We start from the raw sequence: 22,187 nt of genomic DNA on the forward strand, positions 1-22,187 counted from the left end.
GATAAAAGAGTGTAACCTATGCATAACAACTGAGCAAAGAACCAGTTTTAAAGCATTATTTTACAAAGTTTTTTTGTTACAAAGACACATAATTTAATAAAACTCATGAAACAGTATTTCTGCACAAAACAAACAATTATTAATGGAAAACATGGCTTATATTGACATGGTGTGCAGAGTGTCCTTAACAACTTTGAGGAAACTGATCAAATGGAGGACAAAGAAGGTGCAGAAAATGAAAACAATATGTAACAGTATCTTTATCCAGTGTCCTGCATCTGGCATTTGATTCATCTCCTGTTTCCCAAAGTCCCATCAGAAGTGGTCTCAGTGGAAAGGTGGCTGTCAAGAAGCCATTCATACAGAGGGGAGACAGGGAGAGAGGCTGAGAAGTGCCAAATTACACAAGTACTGGACTAAAAATGCAGTGGTTGAAACAAAGATAAAGTGGTTGACAGCTTAAGAAGAATGTAGGAAAGGAGCCAAATGCCAGTTGGCCTCTTTACACTCAGCATTCGATGCTAAACTAATTTGATAAGTACACTCAGGGAGGATATCCTCCAGAAAGGCCAGCATAAATTTCACAATTTAACTTTTAAAAAAGTTATCCAGATCAAAAGCATAAAATGTTATGGGTTCTTCACTTGCTGATGCTCCAGAGCATCATTTGATTAAACTTTATAAAATCTTCATCTTTGACACTAGAAATTTGATATTAAAAATGATAACATACAAGGAAGTGTCCTGCTATAAGATTACATATTATTATTTTCACGTTTACAGTTATAGCTGCTTTTTCATCCTGTGTTACTAAATTTCTGCTAACTGCCTTCTACTGCTAGACTGTTTGTGTCATTAGACACCAAAGCTCTGAGGGTGTTGTGAAGATGTACAATTTACCCCACATCAAAACATAAAAATCAATAGCCAAGCAGTGAGCAGCTAATGGCTGTAATTGGTTAACACAATGTACTGACGGGGTAAAATATGAAGCACTTTAAGAGAGGTGACTGAGGTTTGTCTGATTTTTAAAGTAAGAAAATGTCATATTGGTGTTGTGTAGATGGAAGAGGCTGTGCAGAGATCAGTCTTAAACATTTATATGGTGATGTGCGTCTTTACTGCACTCTTTTGTGATACAGTGAAGATCAAACTGCAACTTTTATTAAAGTTATAAACTGTGAATTTTACAGAAAAAAACTGCGTGTTTGTTTTCGCACAACTTATTCACACTTAATAGCACTACATAAGCACATTTTCAGTATTTTAGTTTCTTCCTGAGAGTGAGCGGTCAAGACTGATGTCAGTCTGCTTCATGTGTGCAGAACAAAATCTCTGTCTTTAGAAATTGAAATAAGTTTATCCAAAGTATTTTGAGAAATCATTAAAAGTAAAAAAAGAAAGAAAGAAAGAAAGAAAGAAAGAAAGAAAGAAAGAAAGGAAGGAAGGAAGGAAGGAAGGAAGGAAGGAAGGAAAGGAAGGAAGGAAGAAAGGGAAAGGAAGAAAGAAAGAAAAAGAAAGAAAGAAAGAAAAGGAAGGAAGGAAAAGAGAGACCCAAACTGAGTTCTAGTGTGGATTTAAATTGGATCTTGGATTTAAATTCAAATTCAAATTCAAAATTTATTTGTCACATACACAGTACGATATGCAGTGAAATACTTAGACAACTGCTCGTGACCTAAAGAAAAAACGACTATGAATAGGATAGGAAATAAATAGGAAAATTAAAATGAAGGGTAAATTTCACTAGGAAAGAATAAATAAAATATAAAAATTAAAGTTAAAAATAAAATAACTGTACAACAAAATACACAATACACAAACACACAATATAGAAATGTATAAGAATATATGAAGAAATATAGAACAACAACAGCAGCAGTACAAGTACTAAATGGTAATTAAGAAATATAATGTCCAGGGTTGTGCAATCCACATGTGTAAGTGTCTTGTGCAGTGCAAATATGCTTAAAGTGATTTATTTAAGTGACTTAGTGATAAAGTGATTCGATTAGATGACCACGCAGTGTAGTTGTGCAGTGGCCACTAGTGTAAACAAATGTCCAGAATGTCCAGTGTGTGTGTAAAAACCATATGTGTGGGTCAGTACTATGTGGTGGTGTGATTGAGAGACCGTATCGCCTGCGGGATGAAGCTCCTCCTCAGTCTCTCTGTTTTGGTCTTCAGGGAGCAGAATCGCTTTCCTGACCTCAACAGAGAGAACAGTCCGTTGTTGGGATGGCCGAGGTCCTTCACTTGGTCCAGCACCGCCTGCTGTAGATTGAGTGGAGCCTTTCTCATTATACCTTTAGACTGCATAACAAATGCATTACACTGCAAATGTGTTTTTGTGCTGAGGAGTAACATAGTTGAGTGTCCTTTGGGATTAGTGACTAGTGTTAAAGTTTTTGTTAGGTTTGTGCATCAGTGCATTCTCAAACAGAGAGCAAAATCAATTTATTGAATGTGTTTGGAAACTTTTGCTGTAACTTGTGATGGTACAAGAAATAACAAAAGCACAAACCCAGGTTGAGAAAAACACTCGTCTGCTTTCAGTCCTGTGCTGACTGTTCTTTATAAAGCAGGCACTAGAGGGAGATGTTGCTCTGTCTCCATGAGGTTCATCTGTATGTAGGACAGAGTACCTTGAACTCCTAATAGTGTCTGGCTCGCCTCTGAAGTCTGTACAGGCCCAGCAGACAGTGCACAGAACACACCAGTGAGAGTGGAAAAGATAAATAAGCATAAATAATGTAGCGCTTAACATAATATTAGAAGGAAGTGATAAATAATGAACTCAATTTGGAGTAATAAGTAAAATATGTATCTCTTATTAGACTGCTGGTCAGTCTGGAATGGGTAAGATGGATAAAAGACTCTGAGACTCATATTAAACCTATAAATCACTTTCCGTGAATGGCCATTATTATCTCAAATAGAGACCAAATACTGTGAAACCGCCACAAGTGCAGTTTACAAAAAGGGTGTCCAATAATTCAGTGCTCTATTTTCTCTCTGGCTCCACAGCAGGAGATGGCTTCCACAGCTTCTCTTCATCATTATATAATGATAAACTTGTAGCCTGCAAAGTTTCCCTCTACCCCTCCGAGTCTCCCTGCATTTTGTGAGCTTTCACATGCAGATTTCCTGTAGTGTTCAGATCAGGGCTTCCCCTCCTGCTGCTGACTCTCCTGCTGTGTATTAGCATGAGATCAGTCTGCATTGTGATGCTGCGCAGATTACAAAATACCCATTTCCACCTCTGATTGCCCCTCTGTCCTCAAAGTAGAGACAGATTAACAGAGGTGAGTGGAGTGGGGGTGGGGCAGAGCTGTAATACTGTTTTGGATAGTTTGGTTACTTCATCTGTGACCACCAGAACCAAAAAAAGATGCTTTATGTAATCTATGCGATATTTATTATTGATATATATTAGGAGTTTAGCTTTCATTATAATGACATTTGACTTGCAAGTGGAAAAAAATGGCATTTTGTATTTATTAGGAGAACATAGAAGAAACTGTTACCTTTCAAATAAATAAATAAACTATATGAACTTCCTGGAAGTTAACCAAAAACTCAAATTCTTCTGCTCACCCTAGATTTGATGCCAGCTGTCATTGTGCATTTCAACTGATTTGTAGCTTTGTTGTCTGTGAGGTGACTGCTACTAGGAGGTCATTCAAATGAACTCATTCTGCAGTGTTTACAGTCTGTCTGTTAGCTTCTAATGCTAATACAGGCAACAAACGGAGCTTTTCTACTGCTGCTTTGCAAGTTAGATGAAACATGATGTCTGATTTGATCAGATTCATGTTGCTCTGTACAACTCAGACCCACAGAACAACTTGCATATTTGTGTGTTGATTCATATAAACTGTGTTTTCCTGACTATCTTGGGTCCACATACACATTGTAGCTGTTATTGTTGCTACTGGATTAGAGCAAAATTTAGATCAGAGAACAATTTGTGATACAGATGAATTTCTAGAAGGTATCTGAGGGAAAAAGTTGCCCACACATTGAGTACCATGTCTGGACATCCATATTGCTTCACTTTCTGGCTCTGATGGACTTGTTTTGGAGCTGAGTTACAGCCAGACTCATCATCATTTTCAAACTGTCTGATTACATACCATAGCCGGTCACCTTGTGCAGGTGACCCATATACTGGCTTTGAGTCCGCCCCAGACCATTACCTGTGTGATCTTAGCAGGTGGGAAAGAAAAGTGAATGGACTTCTTTAAGTTTCTTGAAGATGTTTCGCCTCTCATCAGTGAAGCTCCTTAGATTACCATGACCTGGATGACAGAGAACCTTCACATTTTCTGTGTGTCATTCGCCCTCCCACTCTCTCCCGACACTACTGTCTGCACTGTCCCATCCAGTGAAGGCAAAAAGCCTCATGTTCTGAAAACTCAGCATCTTCCAAATCTTCTTCTTTTCTAAAATCACTGAGGTTATTTAAATGAAGATTTTTTTCACCATTTGGGATATTTTTGGCATTTGTTGCTCCATTAAGTTGGTGGCAAACATTTTGTGATCTAAGTGTGGACAAATATTATTGCACAGAAATGACATAAAAAGCTATTTAAAAAAAAAGATTAAATTGAGATTAAATGCACCAAAACGCAGAGCAGAAAAAAAAACAGTGTGCAGAACTTAGAGCCATATGACTGTTGCTGTTTACACTCTCACTGAATACGCCTCACCCACCGGCCACCGAAACCATTCATCACAATGCAAGCAGAGTTTTTGAGAAGAAATCAGAACATCTGTTTAAGCATTTACCCCTGGATAAATGAATAGTTCATGACTAATAATACAGCCATTCTTTGCAATTAAATTTAATGCTGTGATTTTGGTTTTTGGGCATGGAGTGGTTTTAAGTTGTTTTATTTTGTACATTTACCAAATTACATTTAGGAGAACCTGGAATTATTCACCAAATTACCGTATTTAAAAGTACTATAAAACCCATAAAATAAAACTTATTAAAAAGGTATTTTACTCCCAAAAATCAGCGGCTGAAAGTTAAGCATCTTACTATACCAAGAACAGATTTCTATGTTTTCTATATGTTTCTTTCTGCTTAAGAAAGTGTGATACAGAAGTGTGTGTGTGTGTGTGTGTGTGTGTGTGTGTGTGTGTGTGTGTGTGTGTGTGTGTGTGTGTGTGTGTGTGTGTGTGTGTGTGTGTTCTTGTTGTGCACTGAGGAAAGTTTCAGTTTAGGTGGATTTCCTTTCAGGAGCAGGGTCATTAACATGTGAAGGTGAGGTTAATATGCATATTTACAGGGTGAGAGAGTGGGGGATGTCAGCGAGAGAGGTGGAGGAAACAAAGAAAGAAAGAAGGCCTGTGAGGTTTTATATGAGCAAAGAATTGAATCTACTGAACCACAGATGGTTAAAAGTACTTTGATCTTTTAATTCTTTAATGCCTCAATGTCAGCTTCCCAAAAACCGCTGAAAAATCATTATATACTAATATTTTTTCCACTTTAAATAAATTTTAAACCTTTAAAATCAGTTATTAAGTCACCCTAGTAATATTCTCTTAGACATTTACCCCTAAACTAAAAGGCTTTTATCTATATGTTATGTTTTTATCAAGTTAAACTGAAGAATCTTTATGTGCACCTGTCTTTATGTCCTGGTGACCATCCAAATAAAGTCAATTAAAAAAAACAAAAACATTTTCAGCAACACCTGAAAAACTTCAAAAAGTTTTCATTTAGTTACTTCCTCTCATATTATTTTAGCCATAAACGTTCCTTTTGTTCAAATATAAGGTGAGGTTTTATTTGAACAATTACAGGAGCTTGCTACTCTGCAGATTTCTTTTTTTAGGAGATAAATTTTATGTTTGTGGTAATTTAACCTTTCTTTTTCCAGTATTCTTTTCATTTTTTTTAAAATCACCACCAGTATAAAAACCACTGGGCTCATTTTATACCCAGTGTAGAACAGATGAGAGATTCTGGCTCTCCAAAATTTTCTTTCTTTGTGCAGCATGTGAAGCATTTTACAAAACCCATTTCCACATGAAGTAGCTTTGAGTGAATTGCTGTACTTTTCTTGACATACGTGGGTAAGAGCCATCTAATTCTTCTTCTTCCATCCAAAGCTCAGCAAACAAAACCAATTACCTGATAACTAAATTAGGAAACACGTTATTTTTCTGGGCCACCAGAACAGCTTTCAGCCAGTTCCCAGTATTGTTGATTCCACCTTCACCTCCACCCAGACGGCCGTGAGGGGGCGTGGCTTCCGGAGCCCCTCCCCCCTTGCAGGAGAATCACCTGGACAGAAGATAAGTTTTAGAGACACAAAACTGCGAGGGGGAGACTCAGGCCGGAGGAGGATTCACTAGATTCTTATACGGCGTTTTCGCTTTTATGAAGTTTTTAAAGCGGAGTTTTTAAAATATATTTTGGAGTAGCACCTGCTCAGGTTCTCAGCGTCTGAGTTGGTTTTATGTCTATGGATACTTTTCTCTGACTTCTGGAGCTACAAACGTAAACTTCAGGGAATTTTTTTCGACCTTCGGCTATTCGCGGTTTTATTGTACTTTTTCCTCCACTGTGAGTTGAAGAACGGCCAAGAAATCAAGAAGGTGGTTTGGAGTTTTTACTATTTAAATTTTTTTTTCACCACTTCGCTAAAATGAATTGGAAGGAGATGCTCAAGTAAGTCCAAATGACTCTCTGTGAAAATAGCTCTGTTTTTTTGTTTTGTTTTGTTTTTTTAAATACTTGTTTTAAACCAAATGTATCTGTTTCCAGGTTTGTGCTCTGCGCCTTCATGTGTGTCCAGTCTGCTGCTGCTGTGTCTGCTTCAGGTCTGATCATCACACTCAACATACGGTCATCTGTGCTTGTTTGTCTGTTTTTTGTTTCTAATAAGAACAAAAATGTGACAATTAATTGGAAAATTCCACAATTACAAACTGTTGCTAAATTCTGACCCCTGCAGTGCGGGAATCTGGTGGATATGATGCAGTAGGGGTCATGTTGTTGCCGTGCTTTGGAGTCACTTGTCTAGTTCCGGTCTCTGGGACTCTGGGCCGAGTTCCATTTATGATTTAGGGCCAACAAAAAACTTTTTTTTTCTTTTAAGTTGGTGTAAGATATAATTGGTCACCACCACAGGTCCCTTCTCCCTTAAACTGCCTATACTGATTGCTGAGTCTAGAATAGAATATAAGAGAAAAAAATGGAATAGAGTGGAATAGCCCTGTGGAATGCACACACAGATGTAGACAGAAGGGGGAGACGAACCCCAAAAACCAATGAAGGAAAGAATTCAGCAGTTTACCTGGAATAGCCCTCCAAATAGATTTTTGGACTGATTGTGTAAACCAACACCACCACCATCAGATCACCAAATTAGAAAATTGAGAAGAATGGTGTTTCCTAATGTCAGTAGACTGCAGAGACTTGGAATGCAGAGCTGTAGCGCTTTACTCAGACATTTATTTAACTGTTTTCTTCCATTAATTTGTCATCAGTTCCTATATGGCCACATGATTCAGAATATTAATTCATGTGATACAAATATGAGCTCCTGGTGATCAAAAATGTTTGGGGGGAGGGTTTTATTTGTGCAGCTTGTTAAACCATGCCTTACTAACATCACAAGTTGTACCACTTCATAAAGCAGCTCAAACTGTGTATTGTGTTGTCAGTGAACAGTGGCAGTATTTGAACAGCATGTTTGAATGTTGTTATAATTGATTTTAATCGGCTGGGGTTGTAGCTGCTAGAGCACAGAACACCCACAGTGACTTTTAATGTTTCATGTAAACAGTAGCTCTTAGAGCACAATCAGCATTAAAATGTTGAACTCAAATGAAAGCGTGTATTTTACTGCCCTGTGCACGAAATCATCACTTTAACAGTTTTCTGCAGCGGGAATCTGTTTTATTGGCAACAGTGTTGAGTTTTACTGTTGTGTTTTCTATAATAGCATTTTTTTTAATTGGAGTAGATTGCACTCGTGGGGATCATTTTATACAGAAGAACTGCATGATGTGTAAAATTCCTCTTTATTTGAATGTACCCAAAGCGGAGAGCCCAGTTTAAAAGAGAAAGTTGATAATCACTGTCGTGGTACCCTTTATCTCTGAATGGGGTTTTAGGTTTTGTTGAGTCAGCTAACACAAAGAAGCCTGGTTGTAGTGAACTTCTTTGCTGCAGAACCTTCTGGTCTGCTTGTCAGGAGGGTTGATGCTTGTTTTCACTTCAGTTTGTAACGTTATGTTGATGTTAGTGGGACTTCAGTCAGACCAATACCCCACAATCTCCTTTGATTTTATTTTATGGGTCAGTTTCTTTGGCTCACATTTGCCTTTGCTCTGTGTGACATTTAAAATTTGTTGCGTTTCTCTTTTGCAGGTTGCAAAGGAGACAAATGCAGTACTCAAGGCACCTTCCCTATAATGCCCGCTCTTCCTTCCTCCTCTGTTACCTCTTCTCCTTCACTTCCAGTAACTTCATCTCTTTCCTCCTCCATTTCCTCTCCTCCTTCAAGCTCTGCTTCCTCCTCTTCTTCTTCTTTGGCGAAATCCTTACAGACCTCCCAGGATTTCCTGGGTCAGTTTACCCAGGTGAGGTCACCAAACAACGGGGACCGTAAACACCGTGACGCTAGCGCCGTACTGCCCTTCATCGGCCTGACCAGCAGTAAGTTCACACTTCGGTAATGCACACACAGATGTAGACAGAAGGGGGAGACGAACCCCAAAAACCAATGAAGGAAAGAATTCAGCAGTTTACCTAAAACAGTTTACCTGATGCTGTTCCGTAATTTTCCCCAGGATTTCTTTTTTGTAATGCATTTAAGATATATTTCCAGTTGCTCAGAAAGTTTTGTTGTCTTATGCTGTCATATACCTTCAAATAAAACATCATATGAAAAACTGTGAAAACAAAACTGGTAATGGGCAACATCATCTATTCAGATTAAATAAAGTCTTTGATCAAAGGGCCAATTGTTTAAAATAAAAACAGTATATTCTCTCTTCTGATTTAAGTGAGAGCTTTTAAAATAAAATGAATTCAAATGAATTTTCATTGTTACCCATCCAAATAGATACTAAAACAAACCCCTTAATTAAAAGGCGTGGTTGTGTGGGCCGTTGTTGGTTCACTTCTAGTGTTTTTCTGCCATTTTCGGAGGTTTGTTCAGACTCTCTGTGTTTGCTGATGTGAAGCAGAGGATCACAGGAATGTGCTGCCAGCTGGAGACTCTGGTTTATCTCACAGATACCGATACAGTAAAAAAAGAAATGCTTGACCTGAGGTCTGAGGGCACAGCAGTGGCACCCTGAACAACAAATTAAAACACAAAATAAGTCTTACTATACTAAAAATAAATCTTACAAAATTTAAAATCAGAAAGTCTAAGTTCATCTGTTAAATGAAAACTCCATGAAAGACAATCAGAAAAACGAAGACACAAGAAAGTTTTATATATTGAGTATAATTAATGATACTGGACTGAATACCTGTAATGGAGCTTACAGGTCATATAGACAGATTTACCTGGACAAATATGAAATGCATACATAAGGTTTGGTGTTCATATGAAAAAGGCATATCCCTAATGGCTCTGCAGACACAAGCTCCATATTCTGTATCTAATTCTTACAAAATATTGAAGAAAATAGTATAGATCCCCAATGTGCCCAGCTCTTGTACAGTTATGTAGAGTTGCTTACTTCAACATATTTGCTGGCAGAAACGTTAAAATAATCATTCTATAAGATACTTTAGATTAAGACTATATTCACACTTATAATTGCAAGCACTCATTTAATCACACTTTTGTTGCTTTTGTTGTTCCTTTCTCACTTAAAATGATCAATATTTCTGAAAAGCTCATGTAAGAGATGATCAGCTCTATAAAGACCTCCATTACTAATTACAGGACTGTTAATTCTTCTGTATAGTTGCTACAGAAGTAGCAGAGAAACACAGTTTTGAGATGGGACACATTCCTGCCTTCATACATGGAAAGCATAAAGGTGGTAAGAGCAGTAGCAGGGTGCCCTTAGATGTTAGAGATAACAGCAGACCGCCAGGATATTGGTAAAATCAGAAACAGAGGAGCTGGCGTGGAGGTGGTCTGCAAAGTGACTTACAGATACAGGAGGAATTGGATGCAGGTTAGATTGTAAATGACCTGGATGGATTTGTTGTTGGTTCCCATTTAAATATCTGTTTTTGTTGGGTTTTTTGAGGTGCTGAACAGAGTCGAAGCTGCTGTAAGAATGGAGGAACCTGCATCTTGGGCAGCTTCTGTGCCTGCCCTCCATATTTCACCGGGAGAACCTGCGAGTATGACCAACGAATCAGGTAAACCCGAATACAAAAATATTAGATGTGTGCTCCTGTATAATGCTCTACTTACTCTAAAATGCAAATTAATATTGACTATACTGGTTGAGCCAACTTGGTCTAATCTAACTGAGACTTTGAGAATATGTCTTCAATGTCTCTGACTGTTTTATGACCAGAAATTATCACCAATATGGTTCTTATGTCACTGGTTTAAAAAATCTTAAATATCTTAAAGAATCAAGTGCTTGGGAGTGGTTTTAATTTCGGTCATCTGTGTGCAGGACCTGTGGTTTGATTCCTCACGGCGAGTGGGTTCAAAAGGGCTGCTCCTACTGCCGCTGTGGTTATGGCACGCTGCACTGCTTCGCCAAAGTCTTCCATAAAGACTGTGGTAAGATCCAATGAGGACTAAATAGAGACTTGCTGCAGTTCAGACCAGGTTTAGCTTTTTTTCAGAATCTAGAGGGCCCGCGTGTCTTGACTGTATTTGTATATTTCCATGTGGTTCATTCAGTCGTTTAGATGTATGATCAGGTAAGCGAGGGCTATTTTTGTTTCTGTGTGGATGAGCTGTTGATGGCCATCAGACAGTTTGAAAACTGTCGTTCACACTTTTTCAGACTTGCAACAAAAACAATTCCCTTCAAGTGTAAGTGTCGTATTCAAACTCTCACCCCACCCACTCATTTACAACTCAAGGCAATGCATTCTTCAGCACAAACAATGACAACGTGTAAGCACTTTTAAGATAAAGCTTATCCAACATTTGTTTTGAAGTATGAGTAGCTGCAGCTTTTTGAGTGATTATTTTATTTATCATGAGCTCCATTATTTCAAAATTCCTTAGCCAACTTTCTAAATAGCCTAAAGCCAACACTTTGGATAAATTGGCCTATCATTGCTGAACATACAGACATCCTAAATCTTCTAATCTAAGAATTGTGCAGTTTTCCAGCTCTTTTTGCTGATAGCGCCTCATGCCTTTTCTGCAAGTATCTGCTTTTTTTTCCCCCTCCCAAAATGTTTTTAGTATTAAAAGCAGAAAATATATTTGTTGGTTCTTTAGCCCGTCAGTAGTACAATCCACTCTTCATCTTTTTTTCTAACACAAGAAATAACAAAGGAGACACCGTGCAGTACAAAGCCAGGTTTGGGTGAAAAGTAAAGTGACCATGCTGTGTGTAAGATGAGCCCTCTTGAGAGAAAATGTGTTTTTTCTGCAATAAACAGGGCCTTAAAAAAATGACCAACTACAGAACATAAAATAAGGCCATAAAACAGTTAGTGAAAAGGCTTTTGAGACACAGAATGATAACAAATCATAACTTTAATTCTACTCAAAATGACAGTTTTCCTGTTTCTGTTTTCCAGATGATTCTGATGAGGTGCGCTGGTATCGTTCATCGGCTGTCAGGATGATTCCCACTGGCTGCTTCTTCTTCTATCTGATCCTGCTTTCTCCTTTGTATTTCTTCATCTGATGCCTTGAAACACCTGGATTTATGTGAAACTGTGTCTTAGCCTCAGCAGGATATTTTTGAAAGCTTGAAATCAGAAGTGAGTCCGTAACAGAAACAGATTTTCTGAAATCTATCATTTTGCATCCAGAAGGAAGAGACACACTTTGAACTGTAGCTGGACTGGACTGTGTCCTGATTTATGGGGACTCTTTTTTTTTTTTTTTTTTTTTTGATGCTGTGGTTTATAGGGATCCACAGGCCACCCTGTCCCCTAACCAGATCTATTTATACCCCCTTCTCGTGTGAGCACTAAGAGCTCAGTAGACTTAACCTTTCTCTTTCAATGTTTGCATTTTGAAGGATTTGCTGAACTCCCAAGTTAACGCGATTCAACCCAAAAGACCCAACATACAGCCAACATAATTCTCCCAATTAAAATGTTCAATATATCATTCAGAACTTCTTCTCGTTCAGACAAACCATGTACCCCTATTTCTTTGTTTCTATACCCATATATGTGTCAGATGTCTTGAAGAAGAAATGAAATATGTGAAGGAAGCTGTACATAAGATTTTTATGAAAAATATAATTTTTTCTTTGGTAATTTTAGGATCTCTTACTAAACACTAGATTTTTTTCTCTTTGTAAAAGATGATACAGAGTTTCTGTTTTTTACACTTTGTGCAAAAAGACAGAAGACACCAACTCAGCCAGTGTGACATTTTGTCCTTAAATATAAACATGTACGCACTGTGTTTATTAAAGAGTTACAATACTGTGCCACTGATGGTGTCTGTATGGTGAGAAAATTGCTTTGTCTTCATTTAAACTATAACACTCAGTTTACCAAATTAATATGATTGCATTGCAGCTTTTCCTTTCGTTCCATCTCTGTGACTCTATTATCTGTAGGTATTTTCAGAAGGAGCTGTTGTCTCCCTGCCTGTTATCTCCAGAGTTTATTGATGAGGTTAGGATTGATTATCTGCTGCTCTCTTATCTTAAACAAACACATCAGCTGTTGTTCTGTAGTCTGTCGCCCTGCCAGCTGCTACAGATCACAGCTATAATTAACAGGCAGAGTAAAAAATAATTTATATCAAAGTTAAACAATCATTACAGTATCTGTCTGCCTTGGAAGCTATAAAAATAAACTCTTCATTAAAAAAAAAGAGGTCTCATTGAACAAGACTGTCCTCCCTTGGAAAAAAAAACAATGTTGTGTTGTTTGTGCAAACTCTTATTACAACACATAGCTGTTGTTTGTTTTTTGTTTTTTTAAAAAGATAAGTGACCTTTAGAGGTTGTGTGAAAAGGGGCTGCTGGTGATGTGGCGTCCAGGAGGCACAATGAAGCACCCTGGTGAATTCAGCTTAGTGCTTTAGTGTTGTAAACCTACCCAAAACAAATCCCAACAGCAAGTTAAAGGGGAACTTGAAAATCACGTGTTTGTGCAACCAGCAACATGTCTACCTCGTAATAACAACTTTCTCTGTAACCCTGGGAGGTCTTAGTTATCAGTTAGATAAGGAGTAACCCCTAGATAAATATGTGCTAAAGGAGTATTTTAAAAAACATGTTTGTATTGTTCTCTGACTGACAGCTTAGGCTTATTCTTGGTTACTTAAACATTCCAGGGATACAGTGGGAATATTTCCAAATTTAAATTCACAAACTGTTTCATGGAGAGTAAACATAAAAGAGAATGTGTGTGTGTGTGTGTATATATATATATATATATATATATATATATATATACATAAACATGTATGTATATGTATTACTGATATATCACTATGAAACATTGTCTATTTAATACAATATAACCTCAAATGCTTACTTAAACCTATATTAAACTGGTGGACATGGACAGCTGGAGACCTGTTACACTCTTTTGACATGTGAAGTCTGCAGCCTGGGGAGCACGGGTAGCTGTTGCATTACAGTGTTAAGTCCGTGCAGTATCAGAAAACAAGCCGGCATGTGGACATCTACGTGGATTCTTGCAATAACTGTTTGATGATGAAAATTACATCACTGGGATCTGAGCGGACCCACGGATGCAGAAAGTATAATGCCTGCTTTAGATAAATGTCAGTCTGAAGTTTGTTGCCACCAAAGGGCTGTGACCGCTGTGATAAAAGGAGACCTATTCACATAATGTGCTCCATTTTTTAGTTTCTTCATTAGTGATTTTATATTCTTGGTTTGTACTACATTAGATTTATGGTTTAAAATAATTTCTGTCTTAGACTGTCTGTGGTGTAGCTTCTTAAATCATGTCTTGTCTCCCACAAGCCATTTTTAAGACAACTTTCTTTTGATTGGCTGCTTCTAAAGAAATGTAATAAGGGAGGGGCTTCTGTGCTCACAGCAGATGATATCTGCACTCACTGACATCATGCAGTACAAAGAGTAGAAAGAACTGTGTGAAATTGAGCTTTGGGAGCAGAGTTTTATCAACAAGGTTTACTGAAAAAAGCTGCATTTAAACATTGGTGATAAGAGAATCCAACATTTAATTATTTTTTTTTACAAAGTGATTCAGGCAAAATTTCTCTCCTGGTCTGATTAAATCTTGCAGTTATAGTTCTGTTGGACAGACCAGAGTTAATGGGTTCTGTGGGTGTTTTGGGGCGAGGGGGCAGGGGGCACCCCTTCTTACTAGCATTCATTGAGCCACAGTAAACAACTACACTGTAACATAATTATGCAGATGACAATATCACCATCCTAATTCACCAGGTGACAACTGCTCCATAGATTATCTCCGCAAGGGACAAATAAAAGGGATGTGCCTGAAACACCTCTGCTAGATGCAGATAAAACCAATGATTTAGCTGAAAAAGAAGAAAAATGGTGAGCGTTAACACTTACCTGGACTGTGCTCTCTGAAAATCTGAGACCTGTCAGACATCATGATGTAATCCTGAAATCAGAGATAAATTGGTTACAAAGTCTGTCATCTGAAAAAGAAAGCGAATCAAAAGATATATGCCCATACAGAAATGAGAGAAGCTTTTCCTATCCAAAAGCATCAATAGTCTGGTCTCCTAGAAAGCAGAGTCACAACAAAGAACAAAGAAAAATGAACATATAACAGAATTTCTTAGGTCTCTGCACTGCTTCAAATGTGTCAGAGCAGAGATTGAAATCCTGCTTCTTGTCTATAAATCTTGCAAGCAGTGGCTCGGGTCTTCTGAGGCACTGCTTGGTAAATGAGAAAACTTAAAGAGCTACAGTTTGAGCTGGATTCCCGGGCAATTCAAGGTGAACCTCTCCTCTTTATAGTATAAAATAATGCTGTTTTGGCCAAACTGCTGGGGTGTGTCAATTAGGCACGGGGTCTCCATGGTGCATGGGATTTAATGAAAGCGACGTTCGTCTGTCACATCCTTCTTTAATGTCTGCTCAGTTGATAATCATGAGATGTCTGACGCCACTGCCCCTCGAGCCTCTTAATGCAGACTTCGTATGCCTCAATTGTTCTCTCTTAAGGCCTTCTGTATGAGAGCATAGAGAAGCTGACAAAAGAGAACTGTGTGTCAAACTGTGCTGAGAACGCGTTGCCTCTGCTCACTTCTCTTTCATGTTTCATGCAGCTCATTTGCAACTTTTGCATGTTGTAAACTTTGTCCCCTTGATCATGTGGTTCGTTACTGTTCCCTCTCTCCTGTGCATCTTTGCTGATATCTCTGGCTCTGGTTCTTGTTTTGCAGGGACTGACCTCACCACCCTGCACAATGTTTATTGTTTCTAATTCTCACTGCTCGTCTTTCCTCCTTTCACTCTCCTTTTACCACAGCCACTCGAGGCCATCAGATGTCCTCCCTCAGCCTGTTTCTCTTAAAGGTTTCTCACTCTTAAAAGGAGTTTTTTCCTCCTATCGTTGCCACGGGATTACAAACATTCAGTTTGTAATCCAGTTAAAATCTCAACCGAACTATGTAAAGCTCTGTGAGATTAGTTATTTTCATTATTTGAAAACTCCACTGACTTTAAAATCTGCTTAGTTTATTTCCTCGACTGCAAGCCTGTCTATAGGTAGCTGCTTTTACTTATCCTCCAGTTTAAATGATGGGGTACAAAATGCTACTTAAAAGGAAAACGAGGAGAGAAAGAACACGGATGTCAGGGCTTTTGTCAAGAAGCAGAGGAGGTTTCATAGTTTAATCCCATGGTAATCTGAGTGTAATCTCTCCTTTGTTATCTGGACTACTCCAAAGAAAAATGTGTCTAAAGTAAGTCTTCCAACTGGAGGAAGAAAAAACTACTGGAAAATGTGATTTCCCAAGCAAAGACCTTCTCAGACATTCAGCTTTGTTTCTATCTCTGGGCAGATCTCCGGTGGAGCTTTCAGTCTAAACTGATGTGCATTCTGGATCCTGTGAAAATTAATGTTGATGTTCTGTTTGTTGATCCCCTCTGAGAAAAGGTTAAAGGGATTGGACCAGATTTAAGCAGCTCTGAGTGGAGCGAGGGGGTCTGAACAGAGGAGGAGCAGCAGGAGGGAAGAGCGGGGATTAAAGGGGATGTGAAAGAGAAGAGGAATGCTTAATGTCTTTATACCACTTTTCCATGTTCTCCTGTGACTTTAGTGCTTTAATGCTCATGTATTGTTACATAAAGCCGATGTGCAAGATTCAGAAAAGGTTTTATAATCTAGTTTCTGAGCTGAGTAAACAACTTGGAAAAGGGAGAGTGGAGAGATAAATGTAATGAGGAGGAAACTGTGGTGAGCTTCTTATCTCTCCAGGTTCCTCAAACAACAGCTTTATTTGCTGATAGCAGCACTGCAGATAACGGCATTAACAGACACATTTGTATTTCTGTGCTCCTGGAGACTCTACGTGACACTACTTCAATCACAAAGACAAATTATCAGCTCTTTTAGTATGAATATGTTACCTCATTAAAGACTTGAAGTTCTATCTTTAAACGGAGCTCAGCTGAGCAGCAGCCAACCCAGGCATGGGCGGGGGTGAGAAGGGATCATGAGTTTGAAGCTGAAAACGGTGTGGATGTTGAATGTTGTCAGTGCGTATGCCCCATGGGTCACATGTCAGAAGAGAAAGAGGAACTCCAGAGTAAGTTGGATTAAGTGGTAAAGAGCCTGGAGGGACAGATTGTACATTACATATGTAGGTGAAGGAAACAGAGGTGGTGAGGAGGTGTGGTTAGGTATGGTGAAGCAGTGTGGCTTCATGCTGAAAAACAGCACTTCAGATGTGATGCTTGCTTTGAGAGTCCTGGTGGATCAGGAATCTGCTCTGAACCCATCCTTGTTTGCTGTAGTGTCTCTGTGGACTAAGATGCTTGCATACAACATTGTGATCTGTATTAAGACTAGTGAGCAGGTGGAAGAGAACCTGGAGAGGTGGGGAATACATGTGTGTGAGTAAGAGGGAGACAGATGGATAGGTGAGGATGGATGGAGTAGAGATAGTGAAGGAAGAGGAGTTTGAATAGGAGGGATCAGACATCCAAAGCAATGGAGAGTGCAGGCAAGGTGGAGCAGGTAGAGATGAGTGTGAGGGGTGATGTGTGACAGGAGAGCAGCAGGAGAGAAAGATTTAACAATGGTTGTGACACCTGCTGTGATGTATGGTTTCCTAAAATTTTCAGTGGGAGTGAGCCGAATGGCCAGGACTAGAAATGAGTACATCAGAGAGACAGCTCAGGTTGAGGAACCTCGAGACAATGTTAAAAAGTCAAGGCTGAGATGGCTTGGACATGTACAGAGGAATGACAGTGGATTAACTGGACAAAGGATGTTGAAGATGGAGCTGCAATCCAGGAAGAAAAGAGAAAGACCACAGAGGAAGGTCATGGATGTGGTGAAGGAGGACATGCAGCTGGTATGACAGAAGAAGATGCTCAGGATAGGGTGAGATGGAAGCAGATGATGTTTATTGTGACCTCAAAAACGAGCAGCTGAAGAAAGAAGAAGAAGAAGAAGCCGGGCAGCAGCCAGTTTCTGCTAACAACTACAGGCTGCACACTGAAAAATTAACCTTCAGGCTGTTTACATATTCATCAAGTATGACTCCAGTGCTGGACTCAGAAGCTTGGACTTTAATGATATGGACAATGCAAAGATAACAGAACCAGAGGCCTGTACTGTGAAGCACGACTGAAATCTTAGTGAGGTAACTTCCAGTCTAAATTTTGGGTTATGAAAACAGGAGTACATCACCATGACAACATCTGTTACAGACCTAACCTGCTCCAGAGCTGTTTAAGATAAGAGATAGCAGGTACAAAACCACTGTCTACTGATGAGTTCACACCATGAGACACAGATTGAATCTCACACTTTTTTAGACTTTCTAATTAAAAATAATGAGACTTAGGTACTCGTTACTTCTCAGTTACATTTAAGCACTAAATCTACTTCGTTGTGTTCAGATTCTAAAAAGTATTTGGCACAACAAAACTATTTTGTTAGCTTTAGGCACTAAAATCTGTTTGGCTTGGTTTAGGTGCTAAAGACTAGTGGGAGGTGTTGTTGTATTACAGGCACCTGATTACAAGCATCTGACTGGCTTAGTGGGATCACTTAACCAGAGCATGCCTGACAGTCTGAGAGATTTTTGACTGTGTGTCTGACAGCTTCCTAGCATACACTGACAATGTTTCCACTATTGCTCACATTTCCACATGAACATGACTGATTACAAGGTACAAAACCAAGATAACTGATCTGGCATGAACTCAGACTGACTGCAGCTGCTGCTTTTCACAGTCACACAGTTTCTGATACTAAATTCACAGATGGTGTAAAACTTGTGGAATGGTCCTTCAATAACATTCAGTTTTATTAACTGATACAAACACACACGCGCTACTGTCAGCTGTTTTAATCCTGCCGGGGAAGTTTGCTCTCTTGTGCTGATCAGCTGTTTGGGTGGATTTGAAAAAAACTCATTGTTGCATGTACGTGTCTGACACCGTATCAGAGTTCTGTCATGCCTTCCATATGACTCACCTGCTGAGGGATTTTGTCAGCAGCCACACGCACATGAAAGGGGGTAGATGGCAGTGAGTCAGGAAATAATATATGAGTTCATCACTGAATAACAGTGAAAACTGTAAAACTAAACACACCATCGTTGGGTGGCGCGGTGGTGCAGCAAGAAGGTGGTGGATTCAAACCCAAACCCTCAGCTGGGCCCTGTGATGGACTGGTGACCAGTCCAGGATGGATCTACTGAATGTTTACAAAAGATGGACATGCCCAAGATGCCTTTGTGTAAACCTGCATCCGGCCGCTTTCAAACACTCTTGACCCTGCTTGAATCCCTGCTTAATGTTGTTGAGAAAATAAGTCAGTAAACAGGATTTTACAAGTTTTGTGACACAAAGTGGATGGTGGCTGTCAGCCTAAAAAAAAGTTATATACAATTAAATTGCAAATAACGAGGCCAATCATATTACTTTCTATGACTACGCACATTTTCTATACAGAACAACAGGCAATAACAACCAGGTTAACCAATGTTTTACCACTTTGTGGCATAGATGCAACAAGGGGTTGGAAATATTTCTCAGGTGGCCAAATTGACACTATTACATCAGATACACACTAGAGATTTCTTAGCTGCACATCCGTGATGCAACTCTCCTGTTTTACTATATCCCAGCGTTATGCTAAAGAAACCAGTTTGTCACGACATAGTGGTGGTACGCTGTGGTCATTAAGGGACCAACAAGGTCAGTAGCAACACTCAGCTATACTTTGTGTTTAAAAGATGTTAAAATAGAGCACCAGTTTAGGTCACAGAGTGAGCAAGCACCCATATGCCAAAGGCTAAACGCAGCAGTCCATGTCTGACTGTGATCCAAGGCCCTTTGCTTGGTTTCTTCACCACTTTCACTAAACTATCTAATAAAGGCAAACAAACACCCCCAAAATAATGTTAAATTGGTACTAAGGGGCCAGATGGATTCATGATTTCATGTTATTCTAACTGTACCATCTGAATGCCACAGCAGAAATCAAGACTCGTCAGACCAGGCGGCATGTTTCCTATCTTCATTTTTGCGCTGTGAGTTCATGTGCGTTGTGGCCTCAATTATCTGACAAGAGAGGCAACCAGTTTGCATTTCTGCTTCTGCAAACAAACAAGCAGACAGGCACTGAAGTAAATACACTTATACATACTTATTGTGTAGTTTAATAAATGTTTAGCAATAGTCTTTTTTTTAGCTGACTCTCAGCCCTCACACACACTCACTCTCTCTGTCTCTCTCTCTGTGTGTATGTAAAGACAGCTAAGCTGTGGTAAGATCCTGGTGCCTTTCAGTTAAGCCATGTGACATCTGCGTCTTCATGTCCACTGCTGAGTGTTGTCTGTGTAATCATATGACTGTGGACAGATGAATAGAAACAGAAAAATTGAAACATCCTGTTTGTGACCGGAGAGACTTTGAGTTACATAAACATCGTTAACGTCCATTAACTTTTTGGTGGTCTGAGTTCTGTCGCGTAGCATGATGCAACATATGTTTTGTTTCCCTAAATCACAGAAAAAAGCCCAACACACACAACAGTTTAATTCAGTTTTATTATATCCACAATTAACAACAGTGACCTTGAAGCACTTGATATTTGCAAGGTAAACACCCTACCATAATATAGAGAAAACCCCAACAATCAAATGACCTCCTATGAGCAAGTGTTGTGGCGAGAGTGGGAAGGAAAAACCTCTCAAGGAGGGGCAGCTGTCTGCTGTGACCGTTCGGAGTGAGGGGGGGAAAGACAGGACAAAGACACACTGTACAAGAGAGCCAGACTTAAACCCTCTTTCCCCGCGCAGCTGTTTATGATTTTACTGCACAGTTTCAGGCCTTTTCCCCCATTTGCAGCGACAGTAATTTCCCTGAAGTAAATACATTACGTGTCAGTCACTACTGTGCATCAGATCCCAACTGACAGACAGAAAATCATATGAATGTGATGTGCTTAGCGGTGTCTTTATTACAGTGAATGTGGGGAATGATGGCTCACATAATTCATCCACAGCTGGTAGTATGTGTTGTGATAACACTTTAATGAGTAGTAGGAGACTACATAGCTTTGCCAATCCTGAAAAGCTGCTCCACACCACCATGAACCAGTGTCTGTATCCAAAACGATATTTTGATTAGTTTTTGTCTTTTTACTTGAAAACATGAAGACACTCTCTCTCAGTGTTTTAGGTTCTAATTTAACATGCATCTATTATAAATATATGACACAAAATGCAATAGCGAAGAAGTCTTCTAAAAGTTCTTGAATCAATTTTAATTTGGTTCTGATTCTGCCAATTTCAGTTTTAAGTGATTCAGACACTACCTACTGCACTTTAGGACAGGAAGATGTAATACTGATGTTTGTATTGTGCTTGTGGTCTCCGTTTCATGAAAACAAACAAACTGGTGTGTATGTGTAAGTTTGGTGATGGAGTTTTTATTATGAATGAATGATGAATTTTTATGAATTATTATGTCTATTTTTTATGCTTAAGGACAACAGATGGAAATTAGTTCTTGGCTATAATCTGGTATGTTTACATTCATGTAATTTTTTTTTTTTACATTTATGTTCATTAACATGCACTGTCCTAAATAAATAAGAAGAAAAATACCTTTTAACTGATTATTAGCTAAAGTTCAACTAAGTTCACATCAATTTAAAATGAATGAATTTATTTACTAATGATGATGACAACATAATGTTTAATTAGCTTGTTAGCCGACTGCTGATTAAAGCTATTTTCGGCTGCTCCCTTATTCGCAGCGAGTCGCTACAAATCACTGACAAAATGAAAACAGAGTTATTATTGCTTCCCTTTGGGCGGCTGTGGGATCTCATATTCATGCTCCTGCTGTATTGTAGAGATCCCATTAAACAGCTTCTGCATCTGATTTAGGTTAAGGATTTGTCTTCTGTTCATTAAATCCAAAGAACCACATTATGTCCAGCACACAAGAGTTAAAATGAACTCCATCATTAAAATGTTGCTTATCTCTGTATATTATATTGTGTAATAATTTCAGTAGCAGACACTATATATCAGCTTTTGAGAGTTTCCTTTGTAATGCAGTGATTAATGTTTCTTTCTTCACCTGTCAGTCCTTTTAATGTTAATCCTGGCTGGTGGACATGATGATGGCTGAAAGGCTTTATTCTGCTATATGAAAAAGTCTTTACTTAATTCACAGACTGGAGTAAAGGGACAGAAGTAACAAGAAAGATGAATAACAACAAGCAGAGAGATCATTTTATTTGTGAAAAGAGGAAGCAACAAGGTGGAGATGAGTTAAAAGAAGAAGAGCATTGGACGGAGGATGGAGAGCAGGACAGAGAGAGACGATAAAACAGAGATGTGGAGCAAAGGGGA

The 22,187-nt window shown here is 38.9% G+C and overlaps 1 protein-coding gene across 2 annotated transcripts; it reads left to right on the forward strand.

Moving 5' to 3' along the window:
- The first annotated feature begins 6,324 nt into the window (after positions 1 to 6,324).
- On the forward strand, positions 6,325 to 12,589 carry tdgf1 (teratocarcinoma-derived growth factor 1). 2 transcript variants are annotated; one of them, XM_026174535.2, is made up of 6 exons: positions 6,325 to 6,688; positions 6,785 to 6,840; positions 8,396 to 8,683; positions 10,243 to 10,357; positions 10,624 to 10,733; positions 11,714 to 12,589. In XM_026174535.2, exons 1-6 carry the CDS (start codon positions 6,666 to 6,668, stop codon positions 11,821 to 11,823), a joined length of 702 nt encoding a protein of 233 aa, XP_026030320.2. In that variant the 5' UTR covers positions 6,325 to 6,665; the 3' UTR covers positions 11,824 to 12,589. The 2 variants fall into 2 exon arrangements, with proteins under 2 accessions (XP_026030320.2, XP_080159757.1); XM_080303631.1 differs by having other exon boundaries at positions 6,547 to 6,840.
- The last annotated feature ends 9,598 nt before the right edge of the window (positions 12,590 to 22,187 follow it).

The sequence above is a fragment of the Astatotilapia calliptera genome, chromosome 7 (assembly GCF_964374335.1).
Source record: "Astatotilapia calliptera chromosome 7, fAstCal68.1, whole genome shotgun sequence".
NCBI lineage: Eukaryota > Metazoa > Chordata > Actinopteri > Cichliformes > Cichlidae > Astatotilapia > Astatotilapia calliptera.

Coding starts and splice junctions, on each gene's coding strand:
- tdgf1 (XM_080303631.1), top strand. CDS start 6,699: ATGACTCTCTGTGAAAATAGCTCTGTTTTTTTGTTTTGTTTTGTTTTT. Junction 8,684..10,242: donor CTTCATCGGCCTGACCAGCA/GTAAGTTCACAC, acceptor GGGTTTTTTGAG/GTGCTGAACAGAGTCGAAGC. Junction 10,734..11,713: donor AGTCTTCCATAAAGACTGTG/GTAAGATCCAAT, acceptor TCTGTTTTCCAG/ATGATTCTGATGAGGTGCGC.